Source organism: Furipterus horrens, unplaced genomic scaffold (genome assembly GCF_987537825.1).
Source record: "Furipterus horrens unplaced genomic scaffold, mFurHor1.1.pri manual_scaffold_3, whole genome shotgun sequence".
NCBI lineage: Eukaryota > Metazoa > Chordata > Mammalia > Chiroptera > Furipteridae > Furipterus > Furipterus horrens.
Genome location: NW_028327173.1, coordinates 10,260,855 through 10,283,170, shown reverse-complemented (window position 1 = coordinate 10,283,170; position 22,316 = coordinate 10,260,855). Strand labels below are relative to the sequence as shown.

Below are 22,316 nucleotides of genomic sequence, written 5' to 3'. Positions count from 1 at the left end.
AACGCAGGTCCCACAAGCCCCTACTGCATCCCACAAACATGTTAAGGAGGCATTTCTTCTCCTGGTGTACCCACCACACCCACACCTGGGCAAGGTGTCTTCCCACGCCTGATGGCACTTACCCGGAGCCAGGAACCACTTCCAGTTCCATAGAGGGACCAGAGGCTTCAGGAGGCAAACAGACCTGCCCAAGACCCAACAGTGGTCCAGCCAGAACCACCAGACCCTGTGGCCGCAAGCCCTGGTTCTAAGGCAGTCGTGACTAGCCGGGAGGAAGAGGAAACCGGGAGGCTTTCCAGGCGCCTTATGTGGAGTTAGGGACCAGGCCTCTGGGGTAAGACAGAGGCCCCCCACGGCCCCAGAAGTGCTGGCTAGTGTGCCTGCCCTTGGCCCAGCCCCACAAGGCAGGAAGATCAGTCTCCCAGCTCAGCACACAGCTGTTTGGAGCATACGCTACAGCCCATCTGGGAGTCCTGGCAACAATGAGCTCCAGGCCCCCAGCCTGCCATGCCTGCTCTGTGTCCCTGGCCCCGGGGGCCCTTCAGCTCTCCCAGCTGCTAACACCAGCCCAGCCTGCGGTGCTTACACAGGACAGCTCCTTTGTCCCCCCCGGGCCAGCCACGGGTCAATCTGTCTGTCTGGTGTAAGCCAGGCCCAGCAGGGAGGCAAGGCAAGCTGATGCCTGCTGGCTCCGTGGACAGCTCTAAGGCCAGCTGGGGGTAGGAATGGGCCCTGCGCAGGTGTCCACCCTGGCTGCCCCAGCACAGCCTGCAGGGGTCGGGGCAGTGGCATGGGCAGCAGACGGTAAGGGACATACCCGTGGCCAGTTCCCCGGGGGCCTCAGATACAGGGCAGGGTGGGATGTTAGGGGAACTCACACCAAACCCTTTCTGCCACGGCTCACAAACAGCTGTGTGGGAGGAAGCACAGGCCCCAGGGGGATGCTCTCCAAGCCCGTGGACCTCCCCCGACCTCCAAATTCCAGGCAATGAACTACAAGGGACAGTTGCCTTTCTTAGAAAAACCTCTAAAGAAAGAGCCCCCTGCTGGGCCTTCTCCCTTTCCCTTCACCTTGTCCTGAAGGTGCTGAGCAGAACTGGTTTTTCTGTCAACTTGAGGAGTGGCAGGTGGAGACAGGCCTGGGTTCCCACCCAGAGCGGCCTTTTAGCAGCTGCGTGACTTGGGAGAGCCCACTGAGCTCAGAGCTTCCCTTCCTGCGAGCCCAAGCCCACTGTGCTGCAGGGTGACGGGGACACGCAATGACAGCCAGAAGGACTTTAAAGTGACAGGCCTGGGTTTGCATTCTAAACCCGCTGCTTTCCCTGCTGGAGGCCCAGTTTTTAAGGCTGACCCAAGGGTCCCACCAGGGTGCATGGGATAGGCTGGACAGGATGCACCTCTGCCTGGCTGTGGAACGTGGTCCACTAAGGTCTGCTCCCTCCCCCCACAGGCCCAGGACAGCTGGGACAATGCCCCCCACCCCCCACCAGCAGCCTCACCTGGCAGGAGGGAGGTGGTCCTAGTAGCAATATTGATCTCCTGCAGGTGCTCCAGCGTCTCCGTGTGGAAGAGGCGGATGGAGGAGCCGGAGGAGAAGGCCATCCAGACACCGCTGCCCGCCTTCACCATGTGGGTCACGCTCACGGCCTCATCCTGGTGCGCCTCGAAGCTCTGCTGCGGCACAGAATGGGGGGTGTCGGTGCCGGGCTGGGCCTGCCAAAACACCCGGGGGCCAAGCTTGAACCAGTGAGGCTGGAAGGACACCTCAGAAGCCCAGCAGTGCGTGTTGGTAATTGTTTAATGGTCGGGGCATTCCGGTGTGTCGTGTCTGCCAATTTCCGTGTTATAAATACTTGCAACGGGGCCAAGCTCCAGCTACCCACATGGCATCACTGAACAGGGAGCACAGAGAAATTCACGCATACTCGGCTCTAGGGGGTGGACAGGATCAGGGAGGAGGCAGCCGCTTCTGTGTTATCTAAAGTTACAAAGGCGACCAGCGCAGCTGTTGGGAAGGAAGATGGGTGCAGTGAGGCAAATCCTCAGCTTCTATGGCGGGGAGACACCACAGAACGTCCGAAAGTGATAAATCAGGGGCTACCAGACAAGTCAAGAGTCCTGAGGAAAGTGCCAGTGAATTAAAAACAGAAACAGGTGAAAAGTATTTTCTCCCAGGGAGCAGAATGGGGGATGAATCATTCTATGCTATTTGATTGTCTTTATAGGTGTATAGGTCATTTTGATCTTTCAAGAAAAGAAACTTTTTTTAAAAGAGAGAAGGCAAATAGTTAGAGTTCCCATCCACTGCAGGACAAAGTTCAAGTTCTTTAACTCGGCATTCCAGGCCCACCTTCGCTTCCACTCTTTCCCAGCAGGCTCCCTGCACTCCAGACCAATCAAAGCCTGTGACAGAAGGATGCTTGGGACAAAGCACACAACCATGCCTGCACCCTCATGAGGACCTATGTGCTCTGTGCCCTTCTGGGAACAGCTTGCCAGCATCTGAAGAGTCCCCTGCAGGGCGGTGTCCCTCTTCCATGAGGCACCCCCAACCACCCTTGCATCAGACTTCCTTCTGCATGCCACCCTCCACTGTCCAGCCAGGTGACACCTACGCCACTCTGTGGCTCTGCTCAGTGCCCTCCACCCTGGACTGAACTCCAACAGCAGACACTGAGCCTCAGGCCCTTCAGTGCAGTACCCCTGCTCAGCACAGGTACCAGCAGCGCACAGTAAAATGGGGTCACAGAGTGAACGGAGGGACACTTGAGTCCCATCTACAACATTGTTACTCAGTTATAAACAAATCTAGCACAGCAGACCGGAAACCACCTAAATACTCAGTCGCTGGGAACAGTCTGCTAACTCTGATGCATCTACTCGGTGGACTGCTCCACCTCCGTTCAAAGTTGTTTACAGAGGCTGTGTGGAGAACATAGGAAAAATGTGAATGTTAGCGGTAAGTGCAAAAAACTGGGGAGGAAGAAGTGCGGGGGAGGGGAACCCTGAATGCAGAGGGTTAGTCCAGGGGCAGTACCTCAGGACTGTCATCCTTACCAGTTTTCTGTCATTTCCATTTTATCTATAAGGAGCACAGAAGCCCGAAACTGCAGGAAAATGGTGGAGAGAACATGTATTTGATATCAGACCTGCTATCAAATCTTATTCCCTCAGCAATTTCACAGGCCTGGGCCTCAGTTTCCATTTGTAAGTAGAAGTCGTCATGAGGATCAGAGGGACGTGGGTGAGGGGGAGCTTGGCACAGGCCCAGGTCCTAATATGTTGTCATTCATTCAACAGATGTTCCTGAGCTCCCACTATGTGCCTGGCACGGGTCTAGGTGCTGGGAAGATAGCAGTGAATGAGATAACCAAGGGGCCCACTCTCATGAAGTATGTGTCCCAGTGTGGAGACCATTGAAATGAATCAACAGATCAAGATTACTCCAAACAATAACCACTGTATAGAAAAAATGTTGGGAGCCATTAAGATTGGGTGGCCAAGGAAAGTCTCTCTAGGAGGTAGCATTTAATCAGACATAAAAAAAAAAAAAAATGCGAAAGAATCAGCGCTGGAATAATTGGGTGGGGGAGGGGAAAGCATTCCAGGCAGAGGACAGAGCAGGTGCAAAGGTCCTAGAGCAGGAAAGAATGAGCCTGCCGTGCTTGAGAAACAGAAAAGTGGTCAGTGTCACGGGCATGGTCGTAAGACAGAGGTGGGAGAGGTGGGTAGAGGCCAGATCACTGCAGGCCCCATTGAAATCCACAGTGAACGTTTCGTTGCATGGACGTGCTGGAGGGGGCTGAGCTGGTGAGCGACCTGATCATCAGGTTTACCTCTGAAAGAAGCCCAGTTCATCCGCTGTGTGTGGCAGGAGGCTGGAATGCTGGGCCATGCGTGAGCTTAGTGAGCAGGAAGTGGCAGTGACACGCTGCAGAGTCACTCCAGCCAGGGCGTCAGCCCCAACTCCCTCCCGACTCAAGTCACCAGGAGCTTTCCCATGGAGATAAAGAAGCTGGTGGGGGTAGGGTGTCCTCCAGGCAGAGCCAAGCCAATGAACGCGAAGCTCACTCCTGATCGGAGTGCTGGACCCAGGAGGGCGAGACTTTGAGATGGCCAACGAAATTGCTTTTTCTAAGCTAGTCCCTGATGGCTGAGCTCTGCGACCCAGTACGGGAGGGGAGGCCTGAGGGCTGGGGGAACCGCAAAGCCAAGGATCCCCAGAGGAGGGTGGGGAGGGGAGGAAAGATGTCTTGCCCCCCAGGAGACAGGGTTCTACCACTCACCCCGTACTGGGGGGACCCCGAGAGCAGCAACCGTAGCTCCCTCTCAGGCAGGAAGTTCATCAAGGGCAGAGGCACATGTCCCCATCAAAGTGGGGGCTCCCCAGAGGTGAGGAGGGGGTCCCACGCAGGCCGAGCACACTCAAAGGGTGGGGAGCTATCTCCTCCCTCAGACTGCAGGCTCTGGGGGGGGGGGGGGGCCTCTGTCCCTCTTTCCTTAGCACCCCATCCCCACTGCAGTGAAGGCCCAGGTGCTGGGGGCTCAGCCAGGGAGCCTCTGGAACTTGGGGGGAACGCAGAATGCCTTACAGCCTCCACAAAGCCAGGCCAGTCCAAGCAGTGCTGGGGGTGGCAGGGGTGGGTGCAGAATTTCCATTTCTCTGGCCTGTCACCCCAGATCTGCTGCCCACAGCCCTGGCAATGCTGGCTTCCAGTTCTTTCTTTTCTTTTCCTTTTTTTTTTTTTTTTTACCTTTTTATTGAATTTATTGGGATGACACTGGTTAATAAAGTTATACAGATTTCAGTGTACAATTCTATAACACATCATCTGTATATTGTATTATGTGTTCACCACCCCAAGTCTCCTTCCATCACCATTTATTCCCCTTCACCCTGTTTTACCTCCCCCACCCCGCTTTCCCTCTGATGATCACCATACTGCTGCCTGTGTCTGAGTTCTTTTTTTTTTTTTTTGCTTAATCCCTTCACCTTGTTCACTCAGCCCTTCACGGTTCTCTTTTCTTGAGGGCTCGTCCCTCAAGGAAACCCTGGTGGGGTTGGGGGGGGGGGTGTTATCTTCCTGAACCAGCCTGCACCGGGGACAGCTCTCCTGAGGCCCCCTCGACAGGCACAAGACCGGGTTCAAACAGGACACCTCCCAAGGGGCCTTGCAGGGACAGGCCAACAAGGAACCACTAACCCAATCACAGATGAGACACTGAGGTTCAACCTGACTCCCCAAAGCGCCTGCCCTCAGTGCACGGGGGGACGAGCAGGCGGGGAGCAGGGTGGAAGGGGCTCCCAGCGTGCTTTGCCCAGACCTTCCCAAAGGCAGCTCGCACATTTGTACACGGACGCGCAAACACACGCACCGTCAGGAAGGTGGGTGCGTGCTCGCCCATGTGCCGTGGGACTCCTGCTGGACTCCTGCACAGAAGGAGCATTTCTGCCTCCAAAAAAGCCAAACCGCACAGAAACCGCGAGGCCTGGGCCCACAGGGCAATGCCCCTGAACTTGAGGCCTGCCAGCCCTGAGTGGGCCGTCAGAATCTAATTAAAAGAGAAGTCAGCAGTGGAAATCCAGCCTCATTTCTCCAGAGGCATAACAAGTCTGTCTCCAGGCCCGAAGGGCTTTGCACAAGGCCTGCGTGGACCGATGGGACAAGGCCAGGGACAAGGCGGGTGGGGGAAGGGCAAGGGTACACAGAACAACAGCACAGCAGCCCCAACCCCTCAGTTGCCCCTGGGCTCCCCTGGACCCCTCCCCATGCCAGGAGCCTGCTCACAGGAGCCAGGTCTTAGGAGTCCCGCGTGGGCCTCCCGGGCACCCAGGACAGGAGCAGTGACATCATGGGTGCCCGAGGGGGGCTGAGGAAGCTGAGCATAGCACCCCGGGTGGAGACAGGCGGCACTGAGGCCCAGCCCTCGCTGCCCATGGGCTCGGTGCTAACAAGCCACACAGCTTATTCTGTTTCCCAAATGGGGTATTTGCTTGCTCAGAAGCGATCTCAGAAATTGCCAGGGGAGGCTGGCTGCCCATCAAGCTCTCCTTTCTGCCCACCTGGCACTCCAACCCAGGTCATGGCTTCCCATTTTTCAGCTCCAGACGCCTCCTCTCATCGCTGGCCTGTCTTGGGGGCCCAGGAATGGGGTGGGGGGTGCACCTTACCCTCTAAGGACCCTCTAACCTGCTTCTCCCCAAGAAAGGGCCACCTGCCACCAACCCAGTCATACCCCTCCTTTGGGCTTTGAAAGACACGGCGCTTCTGCCCCCTCGGCCCCTAGGGTCCTGGCACAACTATTTGCCAGCGGCTTCCCCTGCAGCGGGAACTGCTGATGTTCTGGACTGGAGGCTGCAAACAACAGCCCTGGGCAACACCAGCCTGCTGCCTGTTTTAGTGAATCAAGTTTTATTGGAACATGGTCACACCCATGTAGAAAAGACTTCACTCAAGTGGCCTGGGAACTCAGCACTCTGACGACACACCCTTGGTCCTTGTTTAAGGACAACAGGTCTGTGAAGAAATCCTTAACTCTACCTAGTAGGCTTTGGAAGTGGGGAGACAGGTACAGCTATCCGAAAACTATGCAGGGTGACGGAAGTACACTGATGTTGTTACTGGGACCAGGGTTTACACAGAAAGTAGTCAAGCGTGGAGTGACAGAATCAGGCTGAAGTTCTGCAATCTCAGTGTGGACTTCAGATTTTCTTCCTGGCTCTGTCCACTGAAAGGGTCTGGAAGCAATGGCACCCCAGCAGCAGTGAGCACCCCAGATCTTGATTTATACATGCCATCCCCATGGAAGGGAACCAGCCAGGGCACTCTGGAGAAATGGCTGACTGGGGTTAGGGGCAGTACCAGCTGAGCCTAGACCTCCTCCCAATGCAGAAAAGCAAGGAAGTGCTCAAAGAATGACAGTGTCCTAAGGACCAGGAGTCAGCACCCAGGGGTTCCTATTGGCCCAATCCAAGACAATTGGAGCATCAAAAATAACAGTGAGAGTCTTAGACTGTATAGCACACTGGACTTTAAAAGATCCTATGAATTTGCAGTGGTCGTTAAGGGGGGGCAGGGTAAAGTGGCCAAGTGGGAGGAAGGAGAATTCTTTAAATGATGAAAGTTTGGGGTGAAAGTTTGCTGAGGAATAGGATATTCACAAATTCTCCAAGAATCACCTGCAGGTGACCTAGTAAGTATGAAGGGAATCCGGTACCTTTCCGATGGGGAGACCTGGCGGACCCACCTTCACCCAGAGAACAAGGATACGGCCAGCCAAGTCTCATCTGGCCAAGAATCTGGACAACACTCGAATCTCATCAGAAGGAAACAGCTGGTCAATTCCAGATTGTGGGGCTTTTTAGGAGACACTGGCTTGGACGTCTCAAAAAAGTCCATATCATGTACACATGCACGTACGCAAGCAGAAGGATTATTCTAGATCAAAGGGAGACTAAAGAGACATGAGAACCAAATGCACTGTGCAGTCTCAGCTACATCCTAGACAGGGCAGGGGGCAGAAGCTATGAAAGATATTTTGGGGATACCTGGGAAAATGTACATACAGACAGTACACCAATGTTAAATTTCTGGGAACAATGTTACTGAAGTTACTATGTAGGAGAGCCATGCTGAAGTATTTGGATGGGGAGGGTAATGATGTCCACATCTGACTTTTAAATTGTTTACCCCAAAAAAGGTGCATGTCTATGTATAATATGGGGGGGGGGCAGAAAATTTATGGCAAAATGTTAACAGTTTACTAGGTGAAGAATACACATGTGTTCATTGTACCATGCTATCAACATTCTTATAGTTTTAAATTTTTAAAAATAAAATATTAGAGGGGCAGAAAGCTATTTTTTTAATAAGATGACAGCCAGAGGAGGGCCTGGGTCTGCCTCCCGGCTCCCAGCCCAGCGCTGGCCAGGTAGCTGGGTCTCCTGTCTCATCTGTCAATGGTGCTGGGAGGCTCCGGGGACAGGGCGACACACCGTGAGTGCCCCATGCCCGTGGCTGCAGTCAGGAGCTGGTCGAGGGGGCCGGGAGGAAACTGGGTGTCGTGTCTCTTTGCCCACTCCCCGCAGCCTCAAAGCGTCCGCACAGAGGACTCCGGGTGAGCGACACTGCCCCAAATAGCGCTGACACAGCCCAGCCTCCAGTCGTACAATATTTATGTGCCTCCAGGTGACGCTTCTGTGCTTGGTTTCTATAAATTCCCAGGTGAGCAGCTCAGAATTCAAAGTCATTAGCGTTAAGATGACACCAAGGAGCCTGGAAGGGATGCGGGGCCTTTTGGGGGCCGGGAGCAGCGGAGGCAAAGGCAGAAGGCTGGCAGCTACTGCTTGCTGGGCACCTACTGGGCACCAGGCCCCTCCCAGGCCTCACGGAGACCCCTATGAAAAAAGAGGAGCACGCCCAGGAAGGGGGTGCAACGAGCCCAGGTGACCCACTGGACAGGGGCCAAGCTAGGCGTGGGCCTCACCTGCAGGCTCCAAGCTCGGTGCTGCCCACCCGCACTCAGGCAGAGTGCCCCAGCAGGGTGTGTGGTGTGAAGAGGGTCTTGCCTCCCACTCCCTGCTCAGTCACCACAACCAGCCAGCCTGGGGGCACCGCCATGGGCCCAGAGATCAGCCACAGAGCACTTGCCAGCACCCCAACAACTCCGCCTCCAAGCCGCACCCCAGCACCACCATCCTATCCTCATCTTAGGGGCAGGATACCAAAGCTTCCAGTAATCAGGGCTGAGGGACTGTGTGCCCGAAGCGGATCTGTCCTTCCTGGTGCGTTTTTGATGGAGGCATCCACCTCCACCTCTCACCCATAGCTGAGTAGCACCTCTGGTCTCCGTTGACTCATCTGTACAGTGAGGGTAACGTCATTCCTGACTAACAAGAGACTTCATGGGATGCTGGGTTCTCCTAGCTCAGGGCCACCACGGAAAACTAGAAGGAATGGAGGGAATGGACATCCCCATCAGCTTCAAGACTGAGAGCCAGCCCCGGCCCCAGTGTGGCTCAGCTGGTTGCAGCATCATCCCATACACCGAAAGGTTGTGGGTTCGATCCCCAGTCAGGGTGCACACGGGAGGCAGCCAATCAGTGTCTCTCTCTCTCTCTCTCTCTCTCTCTCTCTCTCTCTCTCTCTCTCTCTCTGTCTCTCTCTCTCTACCCCCCACTCTCTCTCCTCTAAAACCAATGAAAAAATGTCCTCGGGTGAGGATTAAAAAAAAACAAAAAAAAACTAAGAGGCAGTTCCAAACCTTTAACAACCTATTTTGGAATTGATTGTGCAAACCTTGGTGTCTCTGGTGCATTTTTCTAGAAAGATGGCCAGCTGCCCACCCAAAAGCTAAACTTCCCTGTCCTAAAGCCTTACTTGTCACAGAGCATAGAAGAAGGTGGGCCCAGAGGTTGGGGTTGACCCCTTGCCACCCAACCACAGCCCAAACAAAGGCACAGAAAGTACCTCGGCAGGGGGACTGTCCCCTGCAGCCGCACCGACATTCTGCCTTACATACACAACACACTAAAATCCTCCGGCGCGTCTGGCTATCCTGGAAGAAGTGGAAAAGAAAAGCATCTCAGAACGTGGGCTATTGATAGCCTCCTCATTAGCGCTACTTAATTTCCTTCTCTTTTCTTTAATTACGCAAGCCAGCATAGCCGTCCCTCTCCATGGACACCTGAGGGGGGAGGATGGGCTGGCTGCCACCAGGGCCACAAAGCACCTGCATGATTCTGCCCTGGCAGCTGCTCCATCCTTACCCTGTACAAGCAGGTGCCTGGGCTGAGCCAGGGGTCTGCCCGGTGCCCACCCTGGCCCAGCCACAGTGGGGACCCTGTGAAGCCTGAGCGGTACAGACTGGGGACACGTATGTCCAGCACCTGTGCACATGTATGTCCAGCACCTGTGCACACCCAGGTTGTAGTCATGCAGCTCAGCTCACCTCACAGCGTCCTGCCACCCCCACGAGGCGGCTGGACCCCCGAGCCTCTATCAGGCGAGGAAGCGAGACTCAGAGCCAGAGCGACCTGTCCTGGACGCAGCAGGCCGAGCTGAGTGCCTGGCTCACCTTCTGCAGGTCACTCACTGCGGCCCAAGATTATCTTGTCATTTGTTTCCTGCTTGGGGGAGATAGGGAGGCCATGGGCCCGGAGCCAGACTACCTGGGTTCAAGCCCCAGCCCTACTACTTCCTGCTTCCGTTTCCTCAAGTTAAAATGGGCTGTTGTAAAGACCATGTGAGATGCTACTTGCTGAGGGCTTGGAACAGCCTCCGAGATGAGTGAGTTTCAGTAAGAGCTAACTCCCAGCCAACCGCATGACCCCCGCCACCACACCCACCACAGAGGGGCAGGGCCGTGAGGACAGGAACCACAGCTGAAGCCCAGCGCCCAGTGCGGGGAGGGAAATACTGGTCAGTGCCCACCCCTGGGCCAGGGACTGGAAGGGCCGGGGAACAGGCAGCCTGGACGGTTCTGAAACCGGGTGAGTAGTGATGGGAGCTTTGATCAGGAAAGATACCCAGCAGCCAGGCCCACCATGGCTGCTCTGTGCTCTGTTTGCTTCCCAGCTCCAAAGAGCAGACTGAGTTGCACCTGTAGACCCTGCCCAGGCCCTTTGCCTCTGGTCGGCAGAGGACAGTGGCCGTGGAAAGGCCATGGGGTGAGGGGGCTGGGGTAGCTGGGAGCCCTGGGCAGCTCAGAACTCGGGCCAAAGGGAAGAGCTGGTGCAGGAGGGAGGGAGTGAGGAGGGCCTCGAGACAGAGAAGGAAAGCAAACGGGAAGTCAGCTCAACCCCTGCACCTGCGCCACAGGAAACACGGAGGGAGCAGTCCTGTGGGAGCATGCCGGTGCACACGCACCACCCGACCCGGGGGACCGCAGGCCTCAGGCCGGGCACGGGGTCAGAAACACCATGCAATCCTGGCTTCACCACCTACGGGGAGTTCGCTGTGACCTTGACCAAGTCTTTCATCACCAGGAAATGGCTGCGGACACTTACGCTGCGTTCCATGTGCATCAAGCTTAGCCCTGGGATAGGTTCTGTAATTTTCCTGCTGTACGGGTGGGGGTTGGAGACAATCAGCGCTAGAGCCAGGGGCTGAAGCCAGCCAGCCCAGCTCCCAAGCCCACAGCGGCCACCCTTCGGGCCGCTCCCACGGCAGCAGGGGAAGCCGGAACGCCTCTCCAGGAGGTTCCCACCAGGCAGCCCCTCCCCGAGCCAGGCTGCCAGGCTTCAGGTGACAGCACCTAATGGCTCGAGTGAGCACTAAGCATCACAAGGCCTCAACCTCTGCCCCTGTGACCTCACTCAATCTGTGATCAAACCCGCAGCCCTGCTCTGGCTCATGGCCTCAGCCTCCACTGTATCAAGGCCCAGCACAGGGCCTGGCACCCAGCGGGTCTGTCCATGGCCCCATGTGTCCTTGCCAGGTTCCAGGGGGTGGGGCGGCTGCTCCTTTGGTGTCTGTCCTTCCCGACCCCTGCAGCAGCACTCAGAAGGGAGAGTGACATTGGAGGGGTGGAGGGAAGGACAGACGGCCCCTGGCAGCTGGAGACACTGGGGACCCAGGGTCCCAGAAGGAGGAGGACTGCCGCTTGCTGCCCCCCACACACTTCCAGCCCCCCCCACCCCGTCCACTCCCTCCGCAGTGTCCGCTTCCGTCTGCCTCCCCCTACTGTCTCCCTTTCCCTCTCCCCGGCCTCACAGAACTTGTTCCTGAGCCAACAGCTTCAAACCACTTTTTTTCCCAACCCCAACATCCTTTCATCATCATAAATCGGGACTGGGGAGCGGGGGTACTTAACATTGGATACAAGAAAGATCTGTGCTCTTCCAGATGAGGAGGGAAGGGGCCCGGAGCCCTGAGCTTAGCCACTCCCAGCTCCACAAGACATGCCCTGAGAAACCTCCTCACTACCCACAGACACTGGAGCAAAGTCAGCAACCACAGACCTGGGGCCCCCGGCACTCCCCCAGGGAGAGGCCCCCAGGGCCCCCAAACCCACCCCCACACCCTGTCTTTCACAAGCCTCCTAAAAGGAAGTTCTTCAGAACATCAAACCTCAATTCTTCATGCTGCTGTTAAACGCTCATCCTCCTGGACCTTGTTACTGTCAGAGACTCCAGGAAAGTCTCCACAACCTTTAGAAAAATCGATTTCTCGAGTTTCACCTGCCAACTTGTAATTTGAAGAAAAAGAAAAGAACAGGATGACAGCAGTAACAATGAGACAGACAAAAAAATTAAGGCAGAACTGCTGAACTGATATGACTCCGTGGAATGAGGTGACCCCAACTTGCAGGCTCTGGCGTCCAGAATGCAGGGCCTGGCTGGGCAGCTCCCTGCACACAAGGGGGACTTGGTGGATCTTTCCGCCCTCATCTCAATTTGCATACCATTACCCAAGACGCCCTGCGCCTGGATTTCGCTTTGGCAAATTCCCACCCATTTTGTGTCATAAATAAGATAGGAGACAGAAAACTAATACAGCCCAGTGATGCATTATTCATGCCATATCACACTGTTATGATAGATTTACAACAGCTAATACATGCAAACTAAGTTTGGGCACTAAACGTGAAAATTACGGGTGGGGAAGGGCCGCTGGGGTCCAGGAACCCTGAGAAGTTCCTCACCTGATGTGCTTAGTGACAACAGGCATCGGTGCTGGTGCGCTTGCCGGGAGCCGAGCCGACGGGAGGCATTTCCACTCCACGCTTATCGGATTTCCCTAACGTAAAAGCCTTCCGTCCTCCGCAGCCGCTCACTGAGCACCTACGATGCATCAGCCTGGTCTCAGCACCAGGATACAGGGGAGCAATGGGAGCTAACGCACATGTCCTGCCCTACAGAGTGTCAGTCCAGTTAATCCAGTGATCATCCCCAAAACATCAAGGTGCAGCCGTGAACAGTAACATGAAAGGGAACGGCTGGCTCTGCGGCACCAGGGTGCAGAGGTGTGATCCAGGGTGTGTGGAGGGGGCGTGGTGGTCCAGGCAGGCATCTCCCGGGGTGGGTTGCCCCAATGAACCCTCACAGCAGCCCTGCAGGCAGGAGCCGGTCTGGTACCCAAACATGGGCAGCAGGCGGGGCCAGGAGCACCAACGTCCCACTGACATTGGTCCCAACTGCCCGAATCCCCCTGCCCTGTGAAAGTGACTCCCCTCAAGCAGGACCCATCCCTCCTGGGCACAAGACCCTCTGGCAAGCCCTTTACCAAATTCCTTCCCGCCTTCTCCAGGGGTGGCCTCTCTGCCCTGCTTCCTTGAAGGCACAATCCCCCTGGGACACTTCTCCAGCTGACACAGGCGCCCTGAGCGTCCTCCTGCCCAGATGGTCAGCCTTCCACCCAGAAAGAACGGGCATGGGGCACGGCACTCTCCCAGCAGCCCCCCGCCTGGGGACCTGCCCTACAGAGAGAAGGGTGTTCTCCCCTTCTCCCACCAACACTGGCCGAGGGACAATGCTGGGCCCAGGCCCAGGACACACCAGGGAACAGGACAGCCCCGTGGGTGCCAACGGGCCAGGGTCAATGCTTCAATGAAAATAAAGGCAGGGAATGTGTCAAGGCCGTGACTGGGGGCGCAAGTGACTGATGGAGCCACGAGAACCGGTCCCACGGAGGAGGTAGCTCAACTGAGACCTGTGTGAGAAGGGGCTGCCCAGAGAAGCTGTGGGAATGATGTTCCAGGCAGGGGAACAGCAGAGGCAAAGGCACGGCTGTGGAGCGGGGCCCACAGACCACAGCAGAAGGCCTGCCTTCCAGGCCACACCCCAGCTACAGAACGGGCCCAGCTGGTCTCTGCAGCGGCGTGCGGCTCCACCCCACACACACACTCACAGCCCAGCCCTGTCTGCACCACCCACCCCTGTCACTACTGCTACCCTCCCATGAGCAGGGAGCAAGCCCAGCCCGGTGCCCAGACCGCCCCCACTTGGCAGAGCAGACCCCACGGACCACAGGTCTCCTCTCGGCCTGCCCCCCAACACGTTATTTTTTTAATGAAGATGCAACAATCGTCCCCCAGCCGGTTTTCCCCTCCAGCAACCGGTTAAAATGAACTCCAGACGACTGGATTAGACTTTGAAGGTGGCCCAGGATCTAGATAATGAACACAGAGGAAGCAGTGTTGATACACACCCCGGCCAGCTAGATGGTTATTTAACAGCCTGCTGCTGCCTCCACTGGGATCAAGGAGCTGAGCAAGCAGTTCAAGGGCAAGCGGCGAACCCGGAGACAGACTGCTCAGCAAGGTCAGAGGCAGCCAGCCCGGGCCACCCAGGCCACGGGGACCTCATGGAGACAGCCCAGGGCGGGCCCATCTTGGAGGCCCCGCCCCCAGGAAGCCACCACACCACCCAAGGCCCACACACATTGGGTGGTCTCTGGCCTGAGCTTGGCTCATGGGGCTCTCCCTGCCCGGAGCATCCGCCCTGCCTCTTCTCTTCCCTCACGCCTCAGTGCTCAGCCTCCTCCAGGATCCCACCCTCCAAGAACTTCCCCTGCTCCCGTCCTTCCTCCAGCCGGGTCTGGCCCTCTTTGCACCTCCCTTGGGTTCCCAATGGGCCTCCTCATTCTGGCTGACACTGACCGTCCCATACTGGACTCTGAGCTCCTGAGGAGCTGAGACCAGGTCTCCCTCATGTCCATCCCTCCAGCACCCGTCATGAAGGCCTGGAAAGTAGGGTACCACCTGTCCATCCTCCACAACCAGTGCACCTGCTGTGTGAGCTACTGAGCTGGACAGACACTGGGCAAAAAAATGTGAGCAGGGTGCAATCCTAGGACCGGAAGATGTGTTGGTGAAAGAAGTGGGTGTGTAAACAAATGAGAATTCCCAAGACTTGATGGGACAGAAACTGCAGGGGACAATGCAGCCCAAAGGTGACTGAGCCTTCAGCCCACCAGGGTGACTGGCACAAAGGTGAAGAACAGACTTAGGTGTGGGATGCCTGTGCCCAGATCCCAACTCAGCCTCCCTCTAGCTGTGTGACCCTGAGCAAGTCACCTAACCTCTCTGCGCCTCTGTTTCCTCATCTGTAAAGTGGGAATAATAACAATGCTCATCTCAGAGAGTGGTTTGAGAATTCAATGAGTTAATTCATGCAAAGTCCTGCAATGCATACCTGATCCCCATTAAGTACTCAGTATGGGTTGGTTATTAGTACTTCCTGGGGGTGAGATCTCCTTAGAGTTAAGACAATCCCCCAGATTAACCCCCCATGTCTTCAAATTTGAGCCAGAGACACAGGAGCCACACCCTCAGTCAACAGTACACTCCTCCAGGCTCAGAGCCCTGCGCAGCTCTAAGTATCTCAAATCCCTAATGGGGTTTCCTGGAGCCTAGGGAGGATCGGGGTGATACAATCCCTCTGAAGTGAGGCATTCTGCTGCAAAGATGGTACAAGGGTCCTTTCCTGCAGGTGCAGAGCCCTAGGCGCACATGGAAGGCCACAGCAGCTACAACAGCAGCCCCGTCTCCATCCCCTTCCTCCGAGCCAGGCTCGCTGTGCGAGGCACTCAGAGGAGACAAGCGTGGAGTGGCCGTGCAGATCGGGAGGTTATTAGCAGCGGCCAGACCAAGCTGCTTCCAGAGCCCGGGCGCGAGGGCGGGAGGCTTCCTCTCCACTCCAAGCAGCAGCGGAGCGCGGCTTTATTAAATATGCATGGCAATCCCCTTGTTGCTGTGCCCAAGGATTGTGCGTACAGAAGGCGGGCTGCCCACACAAACTTCCATTTCCCTGGCTGCAGACCGGGCGCGTGCTCCCTCTGGCCCCGCTTCGAAGCCTCCCTCACCACCCTTTCCTGCCTCCGTCTCCCCTCCAACTCAGTGCGTTCCGGCCCCTCCGTGGTATGCACACTGGGTGAAAGGCCATATTGATCCCCTTCATAAGAGCAGCTGGTCCAGAACTAATCTTAAAGCATCACAGCCATGAGCTGGAGCCGCTCGGCCCCTGGGACGACAGTAGGGCCAGAGCTGAGGCCCGGGGCTGGCGAGGGGCAGAACCAGAGGAGGGGTGGGCAGGGCCCGGCCCAGCCCCTGGGTTCCCTGCGTCCATTTGTCTCCCACTCCTAGGCCAGCTGTCAGCAGGAGGGAGCACTCCTGCCGGCGAAGGCAGAGGCGGGCAGGCCCGCAATGCGATATGGACACAGGCCCACCAACACGGACGCTGAGGAAACGGCTTGGTTTTCCCAATGAACCACAGGACACGGAACGAGGATGCCAGTTAGACAAGTAATTACAACCACAACTAGTGCTCACCGAACCCTTTCTCTGTGTCGGGCACTGTGTGAAATGGCCCTTTGACATAATCGTCCTCATTCACTCCTCCGGGGAGCCCTCCACGACCACCCTATTTTACAGGTGAAACAACTGAGGCCCCCGAAGGCTCGGTGCCTTGTCTGAGGGTTAACAGCTTGGCAGGGGCACAGCCAGCATCCCATCTGAAGCAGCTGCCGGCAAACCACACACCTCCGAGGGAGGGGGGCCCAGGGGACCTGAGGTGGGCATGGCTGGGACAGGGATGGGGCCACGCCTTTGATGGTGTCTCCCACTTCCGCCGTCTCCAGAAAGTCTTGGGGCCCTGGGAGGGGACACGGGGCGCCCGGCCTCCCCCAGCTCCTCTGGCCTGCGGCCCACATGCCCCCCCCTACAATCCACAGTCAACTTCTCTGCTCCCTCAGGCCTATGGTTTCCAGGTCCCACGGACCCCTCCTTGGAAGATCCTTCCAGAAGCACCTCTCAGTTCCCCTGCTGCCTCCCAGTTTCCTCAGTTGCCTCCTCCCCCTCATGTCTAATGTCCCCTGAGTGCTGAGAATGTCCTTTGCCCAACAGGGGGCTCTGGGGCCCTGCACTGCCCTTCCTCATCCGCTCTCTGCTCCCACCACCCCTGTGTCTCCCCCATTAGTCTGGGGAACTGGCAAGGGCAGACTCCGTCTCCATTAGACTGGAGGCCCCCCCATTGGCAGGATGTGTCTCCCCCTCACACTGGTGGCCCCCCCAAGGGTGGCGCTGGGACCCCTTGCCCTGCCCACACTGCTCTGAACTGGGCCCCAGGACGCAGCTGCTGGCTGGGTGCCCTGTTCACCATGGCTCTCCTCCGGGGCTGGGCCAGAGCCTGTGCAGGGTGCCTGCAGGAGACAGCAGCGAGGACACCTGGGCCTGGTGTGAGGACGACGTGGGAACACTCGGGGAGGGGCTGCAGGGGGCAGACTAAGGAGCTGCTGGCAAGCTTTATCCCAGGTGGGTCCAGGACACTAAAGATGCCAAGAGAGGTAGCTTTCCTGCTCACCTTCTTCTCAGAAGGCCAAGGAGGTAAGAAACCCTTGGAGAAAAGAGATGGGGTGGGAATGGGGTGGCAGGGAAGCCCCCCAGAGCAAACCAGGGGCTGGGAAGGGAGTCTGGGGCTGCAGCTGCTCTGGGCTCCTCAGCCCCACTCTGGTTCCCCCCAGGAGAAAGAGGACCCAGACAGCAGGACCACTGGGGGCAGCAGCTTCCCTTTCTTTTGGATCCTCCCAGGGCCTTCCCCAGTGCCCACCCCACCAGGCCCAGCAGCACCAGTGACTGGCAAAGGTCCTCGGTGCCATGTCCTGAGCATGGGGGGAGGGTGCTGCCCAAACCCTCTGGCTCTACACACGGCGCTGCCTCTGACCCGGGCAGGGTGCTGGGGTGTGCGCCTCTCCTCCCTCCCCAGCACCCAGGAGGGACAGCGCTGGTCACGCACTTCCTGGCACTGGCCAGAACCGTGGCTCCCAAGCATCAGCTCACTCAGCGAGCAAAAGGAGCCTCTCCCAGATGGAAACACGTGTTCACAAACGGGCCTGCAGAGGCACCCAGGAGGGGGTGGCAGGCCTGGGACGCAGAGCCAGGTGCTCGGCGCACTGAAGACTGCACCACGTGCCTCAACCAAGATGAGACACAACCCCGGGCCTCAGAGCTTACCCACCTCTCCCTGTGCCTCAGTTTCCCCCATGTCCTGAACGAGGCCTGAGATCCAGGACCTGCCCTGATCACCGGTGATCCGACAGCGGCCGGACTCCACTTGCATTCTTGCCTGGCTGCTGAGCAGCCGATTTACAGCCATATGAGAGGTGACCGCATGGGTGACTGAAGCTGGCCCTCGCGTGGAAGCTCACCGAGGGCGCCTGTCTGTTCTGATGACCGGCCTACATCCAGGGCCCCACTCTGGGCCTGGTGGCAGCCCATTCCCAACTGATAATACAAACAAATCAAGTGACAGCCAACGTCACCAAAATACCACTCGGGGAGCCACACCCAGGTCTCACGCCAGCCTCCCAGGATGGACACTGATGTGCAGCGAGACAAGTTGGGCAATGCTGTTGGTCAGTGTGACAGGCATGGGCCCTGGCTGAGCCTCTGGGACCAGGCTCTCAATGTGGGGCCAAGGCAGGTCCCAGCAGCCCCCACCTCGACGCTGTTTAAAAGAGCCCAGCCTCCAGCACAGCTGTGTCCCCACTGGCTGTCCCTTCAGCACAACTGGTTTCTGGGCACCAGACAAGGACAGGGACCTGCACTGGCAGCAACAGAAACAACTCAGAATGCAGATCACAGCCTGGTGTCAGCGGGGCCCTCCCTGTCACAGCAGCCCCGGGGATGCGTACGAGGACAGAGGGCCCAGCAGGGAGTGTGGGTCTCCCCTGCTTCCTGACTGACTCTGGCAGGTTCCTAAGACACAGAGAGTGGAGCGCAGTGCCAGGTAGAGGGTAAGAAGGGTCAGTGAGGGTGTGCCCTGCGGATAGTCCCACGGGCAGGGGCCACCAGCCATTAGGAAAGGCCAGTACCTGAGTCTGCAAGCTGGTGGCATCCAGGACAGTGACCCGAGGCCCACAGCTGGCCCACACGGCATCCTCCAGGCTCAGCAGGGTGCGGATGGGCCCTGGCCCCACAGTCAGGCACACAGGAGGGCTCTCCAGGTCCCAAGGGACATCTCCTGGGGACAGAAGGAAACAGGTTAGAGCCCGGGATCCTCCACCCCCAGGAACACAGCCTGTAGCAGCGGGCCCAGCCTGACACCGCGAGACCCTCTCACCCATTCCAGCGGCCCCTCTCCCCCATCCCAGGGAGACATCAGCTGTCCCCTCAGCCTTCATTGATGTGCCACCCCGTACTTCCCCCCTTCTCTTCCTCTCCCATGAATTCATTCCACACACCTGCCCTCTCACAGATCTGCTCACCTACCACAAAGCATTCTGTCACCTTCTCCAAAATCTGATGACCTTTCTCCTCCAGAGATGCCACTGCCCCCGGGTGTAGAAGGAGGAAATCAGGCCCCACTCCACCACCCCTGAAGATGGACCAGACCAAGGGACCTGGCCTGGCACTGAACAAGCCCCTCCTCTGCCCACTCCAGGGACACTCGGCTCACCCAAGAACAGACTGAGAATTCTCCCTGCGAGCAGTGTTCACTGAGATTGGTTTTTCTTTGAAGTCACACAGAACCCCAGTGGCTATGCTGTCTTGCCAGGGTGCCCAGTGGGAGAGGTGGGGGAGGGGGAAGTGGGGGCACACCCTGGAAAGACAGGCAGCAGTGGCTGGGCCTGGGAGGCAGGACGGAGCCTGCCGCTGGCTTGCCAGTGCCTGGCCACCTCATACTCCCTCCACCGGGTCCCCAAAAGGAGGGCAAAGCAGCCCCATCACAGAGCACCCCCTCTGAGCCAGCTGCTGGTGACATGATGGGGCGCAGCTGTCTGCGGGGCTGGAGGAGCGGCCGGGGTATTATGGTGGAGCCCTTGGAGGGCAGAGCAGTTTCCCCACCTCCAGGCTCTCCCTCTCTCCCTACCCTCCCACCCTGTAAAACAGGTTTTCCCCTCACCCTTCTGTCCCACTTAAAATTGTGGACTACCAGCTCACCAAAGAGCTGGAGAATAGGGACCACCCCTGGCTCCAAACACACAACCAGGTCTTTCCAGCCCAGGCACATGAGCATGTGGGAAGCAAGCTGGGCCAGAATCCTAGCTGTGGCCTCCAAACTTCTGCATAAACTAGGAGAGGGGCCTTCAGCTCTTTCAGCCTCAGTTTCCTCATCTGTAAAATGGGCATGATACGGTGCCTGCACCTCGCCAGATGCTCCAGGGATCAAATGAAATTTGTAGAACATTTAGCACAGGGTGGTCACACAGTGAGGAGGTCAAGAGCTGCTGCCACATACCATTATAGATCTGCATGCCAGGCAGTGTTTCCACAAATTATTTCCTTAACTCCCAGCCTAGGCATTCTATTCTTATCCCTGTTTTACAGCTGAGGAAGCAGAGACAGAGTTTAAGTTGCCGACCCAAATCACACAGCTAGAAAGTACCTGGTGCTCATTAGTTCATACTGTTTGGTGTCATTTGTCACAACATAACAGTCAGTGGGAATAGGTGCTGACTCCATTTGACTAATGTGACAACGGAGACCAGAGAGAGAGCTGAGAACTTGCCCAAAGCCACCCAAGGGGTGACAGGCCAAGCAGCACTGAAACTTCAGCTGACCTTGGCCCTGGCCATCCTCCCCAATCCCTGCTGCCCTCTCAGGTTCCAAGAGCTTCCAAAAGGCTCTGGGGCCGTACCTGGGGTCAAGAAGGGGAGCGTGACCGCATGAAGTAGGCACACTGACCCCCACCAGAATTCGAGCCACAAAATGCAAAGCTTTGAGCGCCCCCGAGTGGCCATACATGAGTAGTGCTTGTCGCCGGAAGCTGGAGTTACCGCCACTTTGGCTAAGTAAGGCAGGGACTGCCACCTCCTCCTCAGGAAGCAGTTGGGGATACCAGGACCACACCCTGAAAACTAGGAAATGAGGGCTCTGCCCTGTGGGCACAGCGATGATGGCCACCAGAACCCTGCAACCTCCACCCTGCACTTCCCTGAAACAGCATGCCGTGGGTGCCCGGCAAGGGTCAGACACCGCGGAGGTGCACTGAGCGTGCCTCCACTTGCTGGGCTTCTGCAGGAACCTCTCACATGTCCTGACTGTGATAAAGTTTAATACCTACATTGTTTATATCAAAAAGGACGCTGGACAGGAATTCCCGATTAGAGGGCCCACAGTGGGACCCGAAACAAGAGGCTGCCCCTTGCTGGCACCCAGTTTTCCCATCTGTACCCCAAGGGGACAGAACTCTGACCTCTAGGGTTCTTCCCAGCTCTCACGGGCCACAGTTGTAAGACTGTAAACACAATCATTATGAGCTCTGTACAGGGCAAGACCCCTGCAGCCTGCTGGGGGATCCACCTTCCATTCTGCTCCTTGACCTCTGGGCTTCAGGTACACACATACATGTTCCAGAACACGCATGCACACTCACACACACACACACACACACACCCTGCATGACAGCCCATTTGTCTGGGCCCGTCACCGGCTCTCACGCTGCCAGGAGAAGGGAGATGAAGGCCCTGTCTCAGCAAAGGCACCTTCAAGAGGCTGCAGCACCTCCTCCCCTGAGAGAGAAAGTCCACAGAGTGTCCCCCCAGGACCCAGATCCAGTGGAAGCCAGAAGGCAGGACACAGAGTAAAAGTCGCTGAGTCCGAGAGGGACCCAAAGGGCAGCCGGTGCCTGGTCAGTAATAAGGACAGTAGCAACTGTTCAGAGGGGAGGGAAAAAATAACAAGTCTACACCCCATGCTCCATCCTGGGCCCTCGTGTGACTGATCGCATGTGGCCTTCACACCCAGCCTGTGTGGTGGGGCTGTCTTCATCCCATGTTATAGGCGAGGAAACTGAGGCTCCAAGAGACAAAACAGCAGACCCAAGCTCCCGGCTGGGTCCCCAGCACCCCAGGCAGCCTGATGCCCCAGCCCGTCCCCTCACCACTCCATCACCTGGCTCCTGCGGGGGGTGCACCTGACCAGGGACGTCCCCACACTGCACCCAGGCCTGGTCCTGCTCCTGAGCCTCCTCAGAAATGGGGGAGACAGAGGGATCCAGGTAGCTCTGTTCAAACACAGGACTGGGCAGGGCCGGTGGCTGCGGGGCTCCTCCCTGGGTCCTGTCTCCTGCTCAGTGCCTGGCACCTTGGGGCATTGGGTACACATTTTCTGAGCAAGTGAATGAACAAATGACTGACTACCATGGTGTGCCGCTCTAGGCCTCGGTTTCCCCATCTGTCAGCTGGAGACTGAACTCTGAGGCCCCTCCAGCTCTGACAGTCCAGGACTCCAAGTGACCTGGTGGCCTTGCATTCCTCTGTCACTTCTCAGTTGCTGATTCCACAGGTCTGCTGGGACTCAAGCAAATCCCAGGTTAATGCTTCTGGTCCTGCCCTCTTGCAATGAGCCAAAGCATGGGGCAGAACACCAGTTTT

At 57.2% G+C, this 22,316-nt stretch overlaps 1 protein-coding gene across 1 annotated transcript in view; it reads right to left on the bottom strand.

Moving 5' to 3' along the window:
* The window catches only part of ARHGEF10L (Rho guanine nucleotide exchange factor 10 like), a 115,185-nt gene that overhangs the window by 7,958 nt on the left and 84,911 nt on the right, over nt 1-22,316 (bottom strand). Inside the window, 2 exon segments of the mRNA XM_090268681.1 lie at nt 1,500-1,674; nt 18,813-18,961. Of these exon segments, the coding sequence (XP_090124807.1) occupies nt 1,500-1,674; nt 18,813-18,961 (324 nt within the window).